Source organism: Ranitomeya variabilis, chromosome 1, assembly GCF_051348905.1.
Source record: "Ranitomeya variabilis isolate aRanVar5 chromosome 1, aRanVar5.hap1, whole genome shotgun sequence".
In the NCBI taxonomy this organism is placed as follows: Eukaryota; Metazoa; Chordata; class Amphibia; order Anura; family Dendrobatidae; genus Ranitomeya; species Ranitomeya variabilis.
Genome location: NC_135232.1, coordinates 1,028,260,228 through 1,028,280,703, shown reverse-complemented (window position 1 = coordinate 1,028,280,703; position 20,476 = coordinate 1,028,260,228). Strand labels below are relative to the sequence as shown.

Below are 20,476 nucleotides of genomic sequence, written 5' to 3'. Positions count from 1 at the left end.
AATGTTTTGAGGACTATGACAGAAGCTGTGGGGTGACGCTGCTGATCTTTGCACCTAACAACTTCTTTCACAGTTAGAAGATGCCGCGGCAGAGATATAAGTGGGAAGTACGCTCACCTCTCTAACAGTGTCTATCATCATGGATCCAGGATATCTTCAGAGGGCAGCAATGCAAGAAACTATAGTAAGTGGCTGCTACAGTGCACCCTGATGACGTCCTGTTCCAGTAGGGGCGCTGTGGGGAGTGAGTGCAGCTCCTGCTTTCAGTCACATCCTGTTGTAGACTCTTCTCAAACAAAATGTCACAGCAAGTGCAGTACAAAAAAAACACATTAAGTGATTATATATATATATATATATATATATATATATATATATATATATATATAGGGTTAAGTGTAGGGTATTGTACAATAAATCTAGTTTAAAAAGTGGTTAGGGTGTAAAGATAGGTATTTTAGAAAGGATATTTTAGGTATCGAACCACCCCTTTAAACTATAACTAGAGGGTGGATATCTAGCAGAGGTCGTCCAAATAATGAAAATGCTAATTCTTTTATCGGCTTCATGGTTTACGGACCCTGAATTGGTTAATGAAGCAACAAAAGACTGAGTAGGTTCATGGCAGTGTTTTTTTTACATTGCTGTGCATTAAGTTCCTCTTTTTGCAGCCGTTTTTCATTGAGATTCCAAGTGGAAGAGGCTGTAAAAAAAGACTTTGCCTGCACATACATCAATGAAGGAGAGTTTGCTCAAACTCCACTGTGACAGCCTCAAAACAGACTCTATATCCAGATACTTTGACATACAGTACATGCTACACTTCGCTGTTTTTACCAAGGACATTTTTTTGTATTACTTTACAATATTGCCATATACTAGTTTACTTCATCACTTTGCTTCTTGTGAGATTATTCACTCTGGAAACTGGAAATATTATATTATCTCCAAGTTGGAACTTTAACCCTAATGCTTTAATGAAAGGAAAGTTCATGTTTATAAGAAAATAACTATCACTAAAATAGAACTCTTATCTATTTGTACAAAGCACAAGGACCACAGTATAAAGTTCATACTGATAATTCATGGTGCAAAATGTCATTGAAGGGAAAAAAACTTCTACCGGAAGACTGATTAGGAAAAGATATACACCAGAGAACCCTGCATTATCATCATTACTATGATATGATGGCTGTAAGGAATTATTTTGATGAAAGAATTAAAGGGAATCTGTCACTAGATTTTTGCTACCCCATCTGAGAGCAAATAATAATAATAATAATAATAAATGCCGACAAAGACTGAGTAGAAAAAAAAGAGAACATTCAAGAGACACACTCTATGAAAAGATTATTGAACCGACATAAAGAAAAGAGCAGTGCCACTAAGGTCACATAAAATAATTATTAATATAATTTAAAAGATTTATATAAATATTAGAAAAAATATAGCCAACAAGAAGACTACTCCTGTAAAGTGCTGCCAGAGCACATATGCAGTATATACTGTTGTGAATTCTGCTTTTGGGTTCCCTCCGGTGGTAGTAGGTGGTAATGCAGTTGTCCCTGGGTTGCAGTCCTGGTCAGGTGTGTCTGCGGATTGCAGTTCTGACTGGGGTATTTAGGTGTGCAGGATTCATTAGTCCTTGCCAGTTGTCAATTGTTGTTGGGAGGTGTAGGACCTCTGCCTGGTTCCTCCTGTCATTCTGCCAAATCAGCAAAGATAAGTGTCTGGTTTTTTCTTCCTGTGGCACACATGCTGTGTGCTTCACAATTCAGTGCTATTCTTTGTGTTTTCTTGTCCAGCTTAGATTGTGTCAGTATTTTCTCAGTCTTGCTGGATTCTCTGGAGTGGCAGATATACATTCCATGTCTTTAGTTAGATTGTGGAACTTTTTGTATTATCTGTTGTGGATATTTTTGGAAGGGTTTTAATACTGACTGCCTAGTAATTTGTCCTATCCTTTCCTATTTAGCTACAGTGGCCTCTTTTGCTAAATCCTGTTTTCTACCTGCGTGTCTATTCTTCTCCTACTCACAGTCATTATTCGTGGGGGGCTGCCTATCCTTTGGGGGTCTGCTCTGAGGCAAGATAGCATTCCTATTTCCATCTATAGGGGTATTTAGTCCTCCGGCTGTGTCGAGGTGTCTAGGGTTTGTTAGGCACACCCCACGGCTACTTCTAGTTGCGGTGTTAGTTCAGGATTTGCGGTCAGTACAGGTTCCACTGACTCCAGAGAAAGTTTTCATGCGGCTCCAAGGTCACCGGATCATAACAGTACAACTGGCCAATAATGAGTTAAATGCATCTCAGAAGAAGGGAAGAAAGGTGTTGAGCCATTTTTTTTTCTGCAGTCTGTTTTGTCTTCTCTTCCCTCTTTATTTATGGGTGGCTGAGGAGTCTTGTGCCAGCATGGATGTTCAGGAATTAGCTTCTCGTGTAGACCAGCTTGCTGCTAGGGTACAGGATATTTCTGATTATATTGTTCAGACTCCTGCTTTAGAGCCGAAGATTCCTACTCCTGATTTGTTTTTTGGTGATAGGTCCATATTTTGGAGTTTTAAAAACAATTGTAAACTGTTTTTTGCTCTGAGACCGCGATCCTCCGGTGATTCCATTCAGCAGGTTAAAATTGTCATCTCCCTGCTGCGTGGCGATCCACAGGATTGGGCATTTTCCCTGGAATCAGGGAATCCGGCCTTGCTTAATGTAGATTCCTTTTTTCAGACTTTAGGATTATTATATGATGAACCGAATTCTGTGGATCAAGCGGAGAAAACCTTGTTGGCCCTGTCTCAGGGTCAAGAAGCGGCAGAATTGTATTGTCAGAAATTTAGAAAATGGTCTGTGTTGACTAAATGGAATGATGATGCGTTGGCGGCAATTTTCAGAAAGGGTCTTTCTGAATCCGTTAAAGATGTTATGGTGGGGTTTCCCACGCCTTCCGGTCTGAGTGATTCTATGTCTCTGGCCATTCAGATTGATCGGCATTTGCGGGAGCGTCAAGCTGTGCGCGCTGTGGCGTCGTCCTTAGAGCAAAGTCCTGAGCCAATGCAGTGTGATAGGATTTTGTCTAGAACGGAACGACAAGGATTCAGACATCAGAATAGGTTGTGTTATTATTTTGGCGACGCTTCTCATGTCATTTCAGTCTGCCCTAAGCGGACAAAAAGGATCGCTAGTTCATTTACTATCAGTACTGTACAACCTAAATTTCTGTTATCGGTGTCCTTGATCTGCTCATTGTCATCATTTTCTGTCATGGCGTTTTTGGATTCAGGCGCCGCCTTGAACTTAATGGATTTTGAGTTTGCCAGGCGTTGTGGTTTTCCCTTGCAGCCTTTGCAGAACCCTATTCCTTTAAGGGGGATTGATGCTACACCTTTGGCTAAAAATAAGCCCCAGTTTTGGACACAGGTGACCATGCACATGGCGCCAGCCCATCAGGAAGATTGTCGATTTCTGGTGTTGCATAATTTGCATGATGTTATCGTGCTGAGTTTCCCGTGGTTGCAGGTACATAATCCTGTGTTGGATTGGAAATCTATGTCTGTGACTAGTTGGGGTTGTCAGGGGGTTCATAATGATGTTCCTTTGATGTCAATCTCCTCTTCTTCCTCTTCTGAAATTCCAGAGTTTTTGTCTGATTTTCAGGATGTATTCGATGAGCCCAAGTCCAGTTCCCTTCCACCGCACAGGGACTGTGATTGTGCGATTGACTTGATTCCAGGCAGTAAGTTTCCTAAGGGCCGACTTTTCAACCTGTCTGTGCCTGAACATACCGCCATGCGGAGTTATGTTAAGGAGTCTTTGGAGAAAGGGCATATTCGGCCATCTTCTTCACCGTTGGGAGCAGGTTTTTTTTTTTGTTGCTAAGAAGGATGGCTGTTATGATCCGGTGGTAGGATCACAAAACTGACCTGATAGATAAACCTGAATTGTAGGACAAGCACCAGGGATGTGGGAACTATACCGACCGCAACCCTGATCCTATCCACACACACTAAAGGCAGCCGTGGAGCGTTACCTAAAAACCTAGACGCCTCTTCACAGCCTAAGAAACTGGCTATCCCTAGAGAGAAAGCAAAGCCTCACTTGCCTCAGAGAAATAACCCCAAAGTTTAGACAGCCCCCCACAAATAATAACGGAGAGTTAAGGGGAAAATACAAACGTAGGAATGAAAAACAGGTTTAAGCAAATGAGGCCCGCTAACACTAAATAGACAGAAGAAAGCAAGGGATCTGTGCGGTCGGTACAAAAACTGTCCACGCAGAAAGTACAAGAACCGCCACACCGAATCACGATGTGAGGGGCGCACTCTGCACCCCAGAGCTACAAGCAAGCGAAAAATCACATATAAGCAAGCTGGACTGAACACATCATATACTGAGAAACATATTCAAGGAAACAATGAGCAAAAAGAACTAGCAAGACTTAGCTTCTCAGAAAGAGACAGGTCACCAGGGAGATCCAGGAGAGGTCAGAACCAGTACTGAATACAACGACAGCAGGCAACAAGTAAAGGTCCAGGTGGAGTTAAATAGGAACCAGCATAGCAGGAAATGAGGCAGCTGAGCCCAGCTCCAGACCCGCAGTATTGCTAAAGGCCACCAGAGGGAGCCCAGACGGAATTCACAACATTACCCCCCCTTGAGGAGGGTCACCGAACCCTCACCAGAGCCCCCAGGCCGATCAGGACGAGCCGAATGAAAGGCACGAACCAAATCGGCCGCATGGACATCAGAGGCGACAACCCAGGAATTATCCTCCTGACCATAGCCCTTCCACTTAACCAAGTACTGAAGCTTTCGTCTCGAAACACGAGAATCCAAGATCTTCTCCACCACATACTCCAAGACCGGAGCAGGAGGATCAACAGAAGGAACCACTGGCACCACATATCTCCGCAACAATGACCTATGGAACACATTGTGAATGGCAAATGATGCTGGGAGGTCCAAACGAAATGACACAGGGTTGAGGATTTCCAAAATCTTATAAGGACCGATGAAACGAGGCTTGAACTTAGGAGAGGAAACCTTCATCGGAACATAACGAGAAGACAACCATACCAAATCCCCCACACGAAGTCGGGGACCCACACAGCGCCGGCGGTTAGCAAAGCGCTGAGCCTTCTCTTGTGACAACGTCAAATTGTCTACCACGTGGTTCCAAATCTGCTGCAATCTATCCACCACAGAATCCACCCCAGGACAGTCAGAAGGCTCAACCTGACCCGAGGAAAAACGAGGATGAAAACCAGAATTGCAAAAAAAAGGCGAAACCAAAGTAGCAGAACTAGCCCGATTATTGAGGGCGAACTCAGCCAATGGCAAAAAAGTCACCCAATCATCCTGATCAGCAGAAACAAAACATCTCAGATAAGTCTCCAAGGTCTGATTGGTTCGTTCGGTTTGGCCATTCGTCTGAGGATGGAAGGCCGATGAAAAAGATAATTCAATGCCCATCTTAGCACAAAAGGACCGCCAAAACCTGGACACAAACTGGGATCCTCTGTCAGACACAATATTCTCAGGAATACCATGCAAACGAACCACATTCTGAAAAAACAGTGGAACCAAATCGGAGGAGGAAGGCAGCTTAGGCAAGGGCACCAAATGGACCATTTTAGAAAAACGATCACAAACCACCCAGATTACAGACATCTTCTGAGAGACTGGAAGATCCGAAATAAAATCCATGGAAATATGCGTCCAGGGCCTCTTCGGGACAGGCAAAGGCAAAAGCAATCCACTGGCACGAGAACAGCAAGGCTTGGCCCGAGCACAAATCCCACAGGACTGCACAAAGGAACGCACATCCCGCGACAAGGAAGGCCACCAAAAGGACCTAGCCACCAAATCCCTGGTACCAAAAATCCCACGGTGACCCGCCAACACCGAAGAATGAACCTCGGAAATGACTCTACTGGTCCATCTATCCGGGACAAACAATCTCTCCGGTGGACAAAGATCAGGTCTATTGGCCTGAAATTCCTGCAGTACCCGTCGTAAATCAGGGGAGATGGCAGACAAAATCACACCTTCTTTGAGGACACCAGCCGGTTCAGAAACTCCCGGAGAGTCAGGCACAAAGCTCCTAGAAAGAGCATCAGCCTTCACGTTCTTCGAACCCGGAAGGTATGAAACCACGAAATCGAAACGGGAGAAAAACAGCGACCATCGAGCCTGTCTAGGATTTAGCCGCTTAGCAGACTCGAGATAAGTCAAATTCTTGTGATCCGTCAGGACCACCACACGATGTTTGGCTCCCTCAAGCCAATGTCACCACTCCTCAAATGCCCACTTCATTGCCAATAACTCCCGATTACCAACATCATAATTCCGCTCGGCAGGCGAAAACTTTCTTGAAAAGAAAGCACATGGCCTCATCACAGAGCCATCAGAGCTTCTCTGTGACAAGACAGCCCCTGCTAAAAATCTCAGAAGCATCAACCTCGACCTGGAAGGGCAGAGAGACATCCGGCTGACGCAAGACAGGAGCCGAAGAGAACCGACGTTTGAGCTCCTGAAAGGCCTCCACGGCCGCAGGAGACCAATTCGTCACATCAGAACCCTTCTTGGTCAAATCCGTCAAAGGCTTAACCACACTAGAAAAATTAGTGATGAAGCGACGGTAAAAATTAGCAAAACCCAAGAACTTCTGAAGACTCTTTACCGATGTAGGTTGAGTCCAGTCATAAATAGCCTGGACCTTGACTGGATCCATCTCAATGGTAGAAGGAGAAAAAATAAAGCCCAAAAAGGAAACCTTCTGGACTCCGAAGAGACATTTAGAGCCCTTCACAAACAAGGCATTGGCTCGCAGGACCTGAAATACCATCCTGACCTGCTTCACATGAGATTCCCAATCATCAGAAAAGACCAAAATATCATCCAGGTACACAATCATAAACCTATCCAGATACTCTCGGAAGATGTCGTGCATGAAGGACTGGAACACAGAAGGGGCATTAGAAAGCCCAAAAGGCATCACCAAGTACTCAAAATGGCCTTCGGGCGTATTAAATGCTGTTTTCCATTCATCGCCCTGCTTTATACGCACAAGATTATACACTCCACGAAGATCTATCTTGGTGAACCAACTGGCCCCCCTACTCCGAGCAAACAAATCGGACAACAGTGGCAAAGGATACTGAAATTTGATTGTGATGTTATTTAGAAGACGATAATCTATACAGGGTCTCAGAGAACCATTCTTCTTGGCCACAAAAAAGAACCCCGCACCCAAAGGGGACGAGGACGGGTGAATATGCCCCTTCTCCAAAGACTCCTTGATATAACTCCGCATAGCGGCATGTTCTGGTACAGACAAATTAAAAAGTCGTCCCTTAGGGAACTTACTACCAGGAATCAAATTTATGGCGCAATCACAATCCCTATGAGGGGGTAGGGCACTGGACTTGGGCTCATCAAATACATCCTGGTAGTCCGACAAAAATTCAGGGACTTCAGAAGGAGTAGAAGAAGCAATTGACACCAAAGGAGCATCGCCATGAATTCCCTGGCAACCCCAACTTGACACAGACATTGCTTTCCAATCCAGGACTGGATTATGAGCCTGCAGCCATGGCAGACCTAACACGACAACATCATGCAAATTATGTAACACAAGAAAGCGAATCACCTCCTGACGTGCAGGAGTCATGCACATGGTCACTTGAGCCCAGTACTGAGGTTTATTCTTGGCCAATGGCGTGGCATCAATTCCCTTTAGTGGAATAGGGAATTGTAAAGGCTCCAAGATAAAACCACAGCGCCTGGCAAAAGACAAATCCATCAAATTCTGGCAAAAGACAAATCCATCAAATTCAGGGCAGCACCTGAATCCACAAAAGCCATAACTGAGTAGGATGACAGAGAGCAAATCAAAGTAACAGACAAAATGAATTTAGGCTGTACAGTACCAATGGTGACAGACCTAGCGAAGTTTTTTGTGCGCTTAGAACAATCTGAGATAACATGAGCAGAATCACCACAGTAAAAGCACAACCCATTCTGACGTCTGTGATTTTGCCTTTCAATTCTGGTCAGAATCCTGTCACATTGCATAGACTCAGGCTTCTGCTCAGAAAATACCGCCAGATGGTGCACTGGTTTGCGCTCCCGCAAACGCCGATCAATCTGAATGGCCAAAGACATTGACTCATTCAGACCCGCAGGCGTGGGGAACCCCACCATAACATCCTTAATGGCTTCAGAAAGACCCTTTCTGAAAATCGCTGCCAGGGCACACTCATTCCATTGAGTGAGCACAGACCATTTCCTAAACTTCTGACAGTAAACCTCTGCTTCATCCAAACCCTGGGAGAGAGCCAGCAAAACCTTTTCTGCTTGGTCTACCAGATTAGGGTCCTCATAAAGCACTCCAAGCGCCAGAAAAAACGCATCCACATTTTGCAATGCAGGATCTCCTGGCGCCAGAGAGAATGCCCAATCTTGAGGGTCACCACGCAACAAAGAAATACTCATTTTAACTTGCTGAACCGGATCACCAGAGGAACGAGGTCTCAGAGAAAGGAATAATTTGCAATTATTTTTAAAATTCAAAAGCCTAGATCTGTCTCCGGAGAACATCTCAGGAATAGGTATCTTAGGCTCTGACATAGGACTGTGAACTACATAATCCTGAATGCCTTGTACCCTAGCAGTGAGATGATCCACACTAGAAGACAGACTCTGAAGGTCCATAGCTGCAGCTGAATTCTGAACCACCCAGAGATTAAGGGGAGGAGAGAGGCTAGACACACTGCAGAGGAAAAAAAAAAAATGAACTCAGGATTTCTCTTATCCCTCTTTTGCGATGCAATAACACTTTACCGGCCTGCTGTACTGTTATGATCCGGTGGTAGGATCACAAAACTGACCTGATAGATAAACCTGAACTGTAGGACAAGCACCGGGGATGTGGGAACTATACCGACCGCAATCCTGATCCTATCCACACACACTAAAGGCAGCCGTGGAGCGTTACCTAAAAACCTAGACGCCTCTTCACAGCCTAAGAAACTGGCTACCCCTAGAGAGAACGCAAAGCCTCACTTGCCTCAGAGAAATAACCCCAAAGTTTAGACAGCCCCCCACAAATAATAACGGTGAGTTAAGGGGAAAATACAAACGTAGGAATGAAAAACAGGTTTAAGCAAATGAGGCCCGCTAACACTAAATAGACAGAAGAAAGCAAGGGATCTGTGCGGTCGGTACAAAAACTATCAAAAACTATCCACGCAGAAAGTACAAGAACCCCCACACCGCCTCACGATGTGAGGGGCGCACTCTGCACCCCAGAGCTACCAGCAAGCGAAAAATCACATATAAGCAAGCTGGACTGAACACATCATATACTGAGAAACATATTCAAAGAAACAATGAGCAAAAAGAACTAGCAAGACTTAGCTTCTCAGAAAGAAACAGGTCACCAGGGAGATCCAGGAGAGGTCAGAACCAGTACTGAATACAACGACAGCAGGCAACAAGTAAAGGTCCAGGTGGAGTTAAATAGGAACCAGCATAGCAGGAAATGAGGCAGCTGAGCCCAGCTCCAGACCCGCAGTATCGCTAAAGGCCACCAGAGGGAGCCCAGACGGAATTCACAACAGATGGCTCCTTGAGACCTTGTATTGATTATCGCCTCTTGAATAAGATCACGGTCAAGTTTCAATACCCTTTACGTTTGCTTTCCGATTTGTTTGCTAGGATTAAGGGGGATAGTTGGTTTACGAAGATTGACCTTCGGGGGGCATATAATCTTGTTCGTATTAAGCAGGGTGATGAATGGAAAACTGCGTTTAATACGCCCGAAGGCCATTTCGAATACCTTGTGATGCCATTCGGGCTCACTAACGCTCCATCTGTTTTTCAATCCTTCATGCATGATATCTTCCGGACTTATATTGATAAATTCATGATTGTATATTTGGACGATATTTTGATTTTTTCCAATGATTGGAAGTCTCATGTGGAACAGGTCAGGATGGTATTTCAGATCCTTCGTGATAATGCCTTGTTTGTGAAGGGGTCTAAGTGTCTCTTTGAGGTACAGAAGGTTTCTTTTTTGGGCTTTATTTTTTCTCCCTCATCTATGGAGATGGATCCGGTTAAGGTTCAGGCCATTCATGATTGGATTCAACCCACATCCGTGAAGAGCCTTCAGAAATTTTTGGGTTTTGCAAATTTTTATCGCCGGTTCATTGCTAACTTCTCCAGCGTGGTTAAACCCTTGACTGATTTGATGAAAAAAGGCGCTGATGTGGCGAATTGGTCCTCTGCGGCTGTCTCTGCCTTTCAGGAGCTTAAACGCCGATTTACTTCTGCTCCGGTGTTGCGCCAACCAGATGTTTCTCTTCCGTTTCAGGTTGAGATTGATGCTTCTGAGATTGGGGCAGGGGCCGTTTTGTCTCAGAGGAATTCTGTTCGTTCTTTGATGAAAGAACTCCAAGGTCACCGGATCATAACAATATACCATATAAAAGTGTTTAAGAGAAAGTGTAAAAAAGGGGGTTTAAGATCCGATACTAAATACCCTTAGTCAAAAGACATGATGCTGTGACTAGTCTCAGTAAGAAAAAAAATGATGAATACTTACATAGAGATAGTATGTCAATCTGGAGGGGGGTAGGGTACATGTGCTCTGGCCCACAAAGCCCGAACACACAATTCCCCGAAGCCTTGAGCGAAACGTGTAGCTGCACGCTCTGGTCCCAAGTGCCAGGTATCGATGCGAGAGACTCATACTGCATATGTGCTCTGGCACCACTTTACAGGAGTAGTCTGTTTGTTGGATATATTTTTTCTAATATTTATATAAATCTTTTAAATTATATTAATAAAATGTTTATTTTATTATACCTTATTGGCACTTCTCTTTTCTTTATGTTGGTTCAACCCATCAGAAAGCAGCACAATGTAGGGGAAAAGACCCTGACTCCAGTGTTGTTTCACTTACTGAGCTTGTGGCTGTCATTTTTATAAAATCCCTGTTTCTTTCCTCTGCTGCAGATCTAGCAGTTCTCTGAAGCCTAAGCTCTGTATAGCCTCGCTCACAACACTGATTGGCAGCTTTCTGCCCATGCACAGTGCACACATGAATATGGAGGACTACCTGGCTGAAGGACTATCATTGGTCCTTTTTAGCAGATGGACTATTACTGGTCCTCCAGTACTAATCTCCTGGTGATAAACTCTGATTTTATCAAATCTGCAGCAAGCAGCCCAGTACGTGATCTCTGGAATCAGGGACTCTGTCTGTACAGGATGCTGCTCTTAGATTAGGTGGCAAAAACCTGCTGACAGATTAGGATTAGGATCCTAATTAGGATTTAGGATTAATTAGATGACTTGGTATTGGCAAGGAACTGGGTGATCTTTGCTATAGGACGCAGCAAAGGACCATATCTGTGCCACGTGGCTCCTGGCTCAGAATCACATAACTTGCACTTTACTCCTCAGTTTACAATGTAGACCTTAACTTTGTATCTGCACAATCTGATGCTGATATTATGGATGTTTCCAGAAGAAAAGCAGAGTTATCTTTGGTCTTTCTTACATGTACATGATTAGATCATGATGAAGTTAGAAAAGTGTAAGGGTACTGTCACACAGTGCAATTTTGATCGCTACGACGGCACGATTCGTGACGTTCTAGCGATATCGTTACGATATCGCAGTGTCTGACACGCTACTGCGATCAGGGACCCTGCTGAGAATCGTACGTCGTAGCAGATCGTTTGAAACTTTCTTTCGTCGCTGGATCTCCCGCTGTCATCGCTGGATCGTTGTGTGTGACAGCGATCCAGCGATGCGTTCGCTGGTAACCAGGGTAAACATCGGGTTACTAAGCGCAGGGCCGCGCTTAGTAACCCGATGTTTACCGTGGTTACCAGCGTAAAAGTAAAAAAAAACAAACCGTACATACTCACCATCTGATGTCCGTCAGGTCCCTTGCCGTCTGCTTCCCGCTCTGACTGTCTGCCGGCCGGAAAGTGAGAGCAGATCACAGCGGTGACGTCACTGCTGTGCTGTGCTCTCACTGTACGGCGGCACTCAGTCAGAGCAGGAAGCAGACGGCAAGGGACCTGACGGACATCAGATGGTGAGTATGTACGGTTTGTTTTTTTTTACTTTTACGCTGGTAACCACGGTAAACATCGGGTTACTAAGCGCGGCCCTGCGCTTAGTAACCCGATGTTTACCCTGGTTACCCGGGGACTTCGGCATCGCTCCAGCGCCGTGATTGCAAAGTGTGACCGCAGTCTACGACGCTGGAGCGATAATCATACGACGCTGCAACGTCACGAATCGTGCCGTCGTAGCGATCAAAATTGCACTGTGTGACAGTAACCTTAAGCAACATAGTTTATAGAACTTTCTTCTCTACTACATGGGACTAAAAAGGTTGACATTGGTCATGGAAGCCCTCCCCTGAAGCCAAGTATTCGGGGAGGTCTCATGGGAACACAGACCCTACAGTTTATTTGTTCATTTCTTACTTTAATATCACTTTGTTTTATATTTGGATGGTTTCTGATATGAATTTTAAGGATTAAATGATTAATGTGTAAAGCTGTGGTAACATGAGCTGGTTATTTCTGGTTTTTGTTGGCGCTCTTTTTATGCCTTTTCATTGGTCAGCTGTAAAAAACTGGGAAGAATCTTGTCTATAAATAGGCAGTTTTCCCTCAGTTTTCCTCATATCGTTTATGAAGAGAGAAGATCCCGCCCGCTCTCCCTATTTTGTTGCGTTCCTTTCCTTGTCGTGGTTGTTTATTTGAGGGTAAAATCGCCCAACTAATGGGTGGATTGTTTCAGTTATTTATTGGTATTATTTAATTAATTTATTAAATTCTTGGTATTAAATTTATTTATTAAGATATTTATTGGTAATATTCAATTAATTTATTCATGTCACCCTGAATAAACACCACGGCCATTGATTTCCAATTTGAGGCTTTGTGTCTTTATTTTAATTAAGTATGGGTTTTGTGTTACCATGGACCCCGGTAGTGAAAAAGCTTCTTACTTGTCAGGAAAGAATGTCCTGTCCACGTGTGGTTAGCAAAATCCAATGGAGTAAAGGATCTTCTGTGCGATGTCTCTGACTGCAGTAAATATGACAATAATGGAGTCACATACAGCACTTATTGCTAATGATTAACGGATCACATTGCATTTACAGTGAGCTTCATCTCTCATAGACGATACAAATATAAGCTACAGTACAGGGAAGATCTAAGCTAAAACCTGCTGTAAAAGCAGTCAGGTCTCATCACGATAGCCCTGGTCCGTATGCCCTCCCTGGTCTCTGTGTCTGTGTCAGTGCCCCTCAGTTTACCCATGCATTCATCTCAATGGCCAGTGCTACATTAAATTAAACCTGCCACTCGATTAATGCTGCCCAAACTACAGACAGCACACCTTATATCAGAGCCTGGCAGCACGATTACGGACAGGTACGTTTTTCTTTGAAACATACCCTTATAATCTGAAAAATATGGTATGTGCACACGTAAGAATTTCTTGCAGAAAATTCCTGAAGAAAACCGGATATTTTCTGCAAGAAAGAAAATCCGCATGCGTTATTTTTCGCATTTTTACTGTGTTTTTTTCGCGTTTTTTTCCGGAGCTTTCCCAATGCATTATATACTGGGAAAAACACGAGAAAAAGCGCAAAATTAATGAACATGCTGCGTTTTTTACCGCGATGCATTTTTTTCGTGGAAAAAAACCGCATCATGCGCACAAAAATTGCAGAATGCATTCTAAATGATAGGATGCATATGTATGCGTTTTTTCTGTGTTTTTATCTCGTTTTTATAGCGAAAAACGCGAAAAAAACGCAACGTGTGCACAGCCTAAGACGCACTTTTTTCCTCCAAAAATGTGGAGGAAAATGGGGGGGTGCGTTTTATAGTCCGGATGTACGGTGTATAGTCTGGCTGTGGTGGAGAGGTGGGGGAACAGCATCGGCGGAGCAGCGGGTCACAGGAGACTGGAGCCGGTGGCTGCAGCTAACTCCTGTTCCTGATGCTAAAGAGAAATGAATATTCATTTGAATTCCATGCCAATGAGTGAATGGCAATTGTGGAAGGCAATGAATATTAATTTCTCTTTAATATCATTTCTCTTAAGTAGCGGCACATGTGACCGCCGGCAGCTGCAGGAAGCCGCTGACTGACACTGCGTGCTACTGAAGAGCAATGAATACTCACTACTCTTTGAGCACACAGTCCCGGTGAGTATTCCGGCAATAGTGCTCTGCTTCTGAGCAACACATGATGTCCCTGCCATGCGCTGATTACAAGCATTAAGCAGCTGCTGGCATCAGAGCAGGATGCTGCGAGGGAGCGCCTGGTAGGTAAGTGTAATGGTTTGTTTTTTAAAATGTTTTCTGACTGGGCCTTGCATACCAGGATGGGGATGGGGTGGGGGCCAATTATAAGGATGGGATCATGCATACCAGGACCAGGGTTGGGGGAAATCATACCAGAATAGGGATGGGGCCCTGCATACCAGGATAGGGATGAGGAGCCATGCATACCAGGATAGGGATGAGGAGCCATGCATACAGGATGGGGATGAGGAGCCATGCATACCAGGATAGGGATGAGGAGCCATGTATACCAGGATAGGGATGAGGAGCCATGCATATCAGGATAAGGATGAGGAGCCATGCATACCAGGATAGGGATGAGGAGCCATGCATACCAGGATAGGGATGAGGAGCCATGTATACCAGAATAGGGATGAGGAGCCATGCATACCAGGATGGGGATGGGGCCATGCATACTAGTATAGGGATGAGGAGCCATGCATACCAGGATAGGAATGAGGAGCCATGTATACCAGGATAGGGATGAGGAGCCATGTATACCAGGATAGGGATGGGGCCCTGCATATCAGGATAGGGAAGAGGAGCCATGTATACCAGGATAGGGATGAGGAGCCATGCATATCAGGATAGGGAAGAGGAGCCATGTATACCAGGATAGGGATGAGGAGCCATGCATACCAGGATGGGGATGGGGCCATGCATACTAGTATAGGGATGAAGGCGATTATTCCTGCCAGGATAGGGATGAGGGATCAATGCATACCAGGATGGGGATGAGAAGACCAAATATACCAGGATTGGGGACATTAGTATAGAATTGACCACATTTTTTGCTTCAATTTTTTTTCCTGATTTATGCCTCTAAAACCTAGGTGCGCATTTTGGTCCGGTGTGTGTCTTATAGTCCAAAAAATAAGGAAGTTTAAAGAGCCGTCTATTCCCTGCATGCTCTAGTTGATTGACAGGTCTCACCCTATGTAGACATGCTCTGGCATTTCAGAGACAAACATACCTGGCTGCAATTGTGCATCCAGTCTCTTACTCATGGCACCTTTGGTTCGACTAGCATGAATCTAATGACGGATCCTGATTAAGTAAATTTATTTCAAAACAGAATTAAGGAGTTATTCCCCAAATACGAAGTTCTCCCCTACACGATATATAGAGAATAACATACTGATCGCGGAGGGTCTGAATGCTGGGACTTCCATCGATCCTAATGCAGGGGCTCTGGAACCCAGAAACCAGGAATGTAGACCCCTTCTTGGAGTGGAGGTGCACATACTTCACCTGTTCTCCATTGCCCCACTGACAATGAATAGGGCAGAGATCGAGCATGTGCACCTCCCCTTCATTAAAGAAAGGTTGTGCATTCTTGATTTTGGGTTCCAGAGCCCTTTCTCTATATCATTATGGATCAGATAATTTATTCCGTATCAATGGTTAGTGGATAACTTTCTTTAGTGACTAACCCTTTAGGAATGCCAGTGGTGAAATACCTATTTTTTTAATAAATATGTGTCACATATTCATAGGCAAGTATTGATGTATGAGAGATGAGATCTGACACAATGTACAATAATACTACAATGTGTTATGATGCAGAAAAAACATTACAGTAGTGTAAGATGAAGCTTGGTAACTTCAGCAATACACAGATTTCACATTAGATGGCGCCACAGGAACATGATATATGCCAGTAATGCAGTAATCGCTTGCCATGCTGCCATTTGCTATTTCTGTTTGTCTAAAAACTAGTTTAACATGACAGCTGGATAAAACATTTATCACATGAGCAATTATTCAATACTGTAAAAAACTATAATATATAATAATAGAGTGTCCTCCACACAATGCCAGGAGGTGAAGCGTGTGAGCACGTGCCTAGGATGTCCGCACTAGCAGGTGATTAATATTTTTGTTCATTTCATACATTATTTCTACAGTCCTGTGTTCTCGGTAACCCTCACTGTATGGCTTACTGCATTGTCATATATTCTGGCATCAGATTAGCCCAACTACTATGTATTCTACAATGTATCGAATTCTTGTGCACCACCTAGTGGCCTATTGGTGCAATTTCTGTCCATCATATTATATGTGCACTTTGTGGAGTGAGTCTCCCTCCTCTTCTTATTGGAGCTTTGTAACTGATTTTTTTTTTTGCCATTTCTTTTGTATAGATTTTATCAAAGGCATTCATATTATAACAAATCATTGTGCATTTTTGTGATTTTTTTTGGATGCTCTGGAGTTTTTTGTAGGCTTATATGTCGTCATCGTAAATTTGTGTACTGTCAATGATATCTATAACCCTTTTGTACTTACCCTGAAGGTGTGTGTTGTGTTGGGTCGTGAGAACTGCTCCATTACCACCGTTCTCTCACGCAGGGGTCGCCGTCCCGTAGTGTCAGGTACGGCACTGGACACCCGGCTGTGCGGTTGCTTTGCTCTGTTCTGTTGGATGGAAAATAAACCATTAGAGATTTCCTGTAACAGAAAGAAACAAACATAACTAAAGTTCATGTAAAGTTTGGTAACACCGAGCATATGAATATTACAACACCCTGTGTCTTTATTTCATTAAAATACTTGTAAAGAATGTGTGTGTGTTTTCTTAACCATTTCGTACTATTGGATTAATAATGGATAGGTGTCATAATTGATGCCTCTCCATTATTAATCTGGCTTAATGTCACCTTACAATAGCAAGGTGGCATTAACCCTTCATTACCCCATATCCCACCGCTACACGGAAGTGGGAAGAGAGAGGCCAAATGCCAGAATAGGCGCATCTTCCAGATGTGCCTTTTCTGGGGTGGCTGGGGGCAGATGTTTGTAGCTAGGGGGGGCCAATAACCATGGACCCCCTCTAGGCTATTAATATCTGCCCTCAGTCACTGGCTTTACCACTCTGGCGGAGAAAATTGCCCGGGAGCCCACGCCAATTTTTTCCGCCATTTAACCCTTTATTTTACAAGCTACAGCGCCCAAATTTTGCATATACACACTACTAACATTAGTAGTGTGGAATATGCAAAAAAAGGGGGATATGAGATGGTTTACTGTATGTAAACCATGTCTTATATCATGTCGGGTTTGGGAAGGAGAAAGAAAAAGCCGGCAACTGAATTACCGGCTTTTCACATATCTTGCGCTGAATTAAATATAAATACAGTATATATATATATATATATATATATATATATATATATATATATATATATATGTGTGTGTGTCTCAATGACATATATATATATATATATATATATATATATATATATATATATATATATACTGTATATATGTTTTAACGAACATTTGAGCACATAAATCCATTAGATGTCGGTTTTGCAAGCCTGCGAGAAAATATCGCAGTACGGATGCCATACGGATTACATACGTAGGATGCCATGCGCAAAATATGCTGACACACCCTGCCTACGGATGACATACGGATCACTATTTTTGGAACATTTCTGCGTATTACGGCTGTAAAATACGGACCGTATTTTCATACGCTGAGTGTGACGCCGGCCTTACAAGACATAGTAATCACCCTCCCCTGGTCTATCGCCTGCTGTCTGTTGCTGCTCCGGTCTCTGTGTTTTGGCTGCAGCAGTGACATAATCCCTGCAGTATATATCACCGCAGCAGCCGGTGCTGAACCAAGGGGAGGGTTTGGGGACCATTTCTTTAAAAGTGGAAAACCCCTTTAATCTTTATAAACATAAGGTTAAAAAAACAGGCCACATTCAGTACTTTACTGCTAATCTAAATAGATTCTGCTTTCTTGTGAAGAGACGTGTTTTTAGGCTACATTCTATGTTCAGTATTTGGTCATTATTTTACCTCAGTATTTGAAGGAAAAAAATAGGAGTGGAACAATCAGAGGGAAAGTATAATAGAAACAAGTCACCACTTTGGCAATTTTCATCCACTCCTAGTATTGGCTTAGGCTACGTTCACATTAGCGTCCTTGGGTGCAGCGTCGTCGACGCAACCCAAACCGCAATACACAACGCAGCGTTTTTTGACGCATGCGGTCAACGCAGAACAACCCAATAAAAATTAAATAAACCACCATAAACTGCAAGAAAAAATAAATAAAAAAATCACACACATAAAAAAAAAAAAAAAAAACAACAAACAAAAAATAAAAATGGGCAGAGAAATTATATACTTACATCTCTTGAAGGCAGAGCTGTGTCTCATGTACTCTCTGTTTCCAGACGTGCAGGCAAGTGAAATACAATGCCATCACCCTTTTTTATATCTATGGGGTGGTCTTGTCACTGTCTAGATACTTCATCACTTGTTTTTTACTCAAAAGGTGCATGCGTCGACCAACGCGGGTCAACGCAGGCACCTGCGCCCTATGCGTTTTACATAGACAGTAATGTGGTTTTTTGGCGCATTTACGATGCAAGTGTGTTGCATGCGTTGTTTACCGGAAATTTGACGCAGGAAAAATGCAACATGTAGCGTCGGACGCGCCCTGTCTGGTGTGCCCAAATGACGCATGCGTCGTACAACGCTTGACAACGTATACCGGCGCATGTCCATGCACCCCCATGTTAAAGATAGGGGCTCATGACGCATGCGTCGGTATCTGTCGACGACGCTGCGCCCAAAGACGCTAATGTGAACGTAGCCTTACAAATACTGAGGTAAAAAAATGACCAAGTAATGAACGTGTGACCGTGGCCTTAGTGTGGATATTACAGACCCCACATGGGCAGAATATACAGCCTTGCAAACAAAGCCTGATAAATGCCCCTTATAAAATCAGTTGTCTGTCTTATATCAGGGCATGTTATCCCTGTCCCATAGCAAGTTTGCTGTCATTTTTTTCACCACACCTGCCAATTGCACTACCTGTTTTCTTCCATCTACTGTACATAGCTTCATGATCTGTAGAAGTTTTAAATGACACCCTTTATTTGACTATATATTTACTGAAAAGAAGAAAATTATTTATGGGATGGAATGGACCTGCTGCAATTTGTTCCACGCAGATCTGAGGTCTATGTGTAAAATCGCTCCGGTGCACTAGCACAGTCTAGAATTAGGCCGATTTCACATTAGCATTTCTGTGCACAGCGTAGGCCTGCGTTCTTCTTTCCTTAAGATCCGCATGCGTCTTGAGTACCTATATTTAACATTGTGTACGCAGGGACATTCGTTGTATGCGGATGCGTCCCCGTGCGTCGTTTTGACGTGCCCGCCGAATGCAACGTGACTCATTAATAAGACTGCCTAGTGCAGTCGAAACGCGTTGACTGGATCATGTCAACCATGTACATTTTTCTTTTGTATGCACCATATGTTCTTTTGAAAAAAAAAAAAGCAAAGAAAAATCCAGTCCTGTTGAGCCAATTTTTTCTATTTTCACTGAAGGAATAAACAGAAGTTGTATTCCAGCATGTAGGGTGAAAGCTGCAGGAGTGGTGGAGCTGATGGTCTGCTCCCTGACATTCTAAGGGGTTAACTGTAGTTTATAGTCATGCATTTTGTCATAGGTAACACCCACTGGGGCAGCAGTTTAGCCGAGGCAAAGTTAACTGTAATGGCCGGCCAAGTTTGGAGAAGAGGAACTGAGAGTTCAGGAAGTGATAGTTCATTGGAGAACAGTAGTGTGAAGTGACAACAGCAGTCTCATATAATAGGCTGCCAGGGACAACATGGGCCTAATATTCGGGGCAGTGAATTGTCAAAAATACCCTTCCATGTGATTCCATCTGCCAGCCTAGGGAACCTCAAGATGGACATCGGGGCCCTTGGGCGCACTCAGCGTGTGAAGTTACAAGGGAAGATGAACTCAAACTGTAAGAGGCGGGAGGTGATGCAATCTGGGTGTACTGCTACTGGTGGAGAAGAATTCCTAGTGCTAGAGAAGTTAGCAAGACAGATGCTCTATCCAGACCGAGAGCCAGGGCTGAATTTATGTCCGGTACCTGTGAGAAAGACGACAACCCGTTGGGCCTTATCCTATATGCTTATTTGTAAAGACTGCCAGTTATCAAGTAAAAGTTTGATTGGTTTTACGAATCCTGTGTCCCCTGGATTGATTGCTGCCAAGGTCCCAGAAGAGGAAAACCTGGAGCCAGTGGAGGCCTGCGGGTT

The 20,476-nt window shown here is 43.7% G+C and overlaps 1 protein-coding gene across 2 annotated transcripts in view; it reads right to left on the bottom strand.

The window, feature by feature from the left end:
* Positions 1–20,476, bottom strand: part of FAM149A (family with sequence similarity 149 member A) — a 74,635-nt gene that overhangs the window by 3,123 nt on the left and 51,036 nt on the right. For both annotated transcript variants that reach the window (XM_077279633.1, XM_077279634.1), the window contains exons 12-13: positions 16,679–16,807; positions 13,040–13,118 (exon numbers count right to left, since the gene is read on the bottom strand). In XM_077279633.1, the coding sequence (XP_077135748.1) occupies positions 13,040–13,118; positions 16,679–16,807 (208 nt within the window). The remainder of the gene's footprint in view (positions 1–13,039; positions 13,119–16,678; positions 16,808–20,476) is intronic.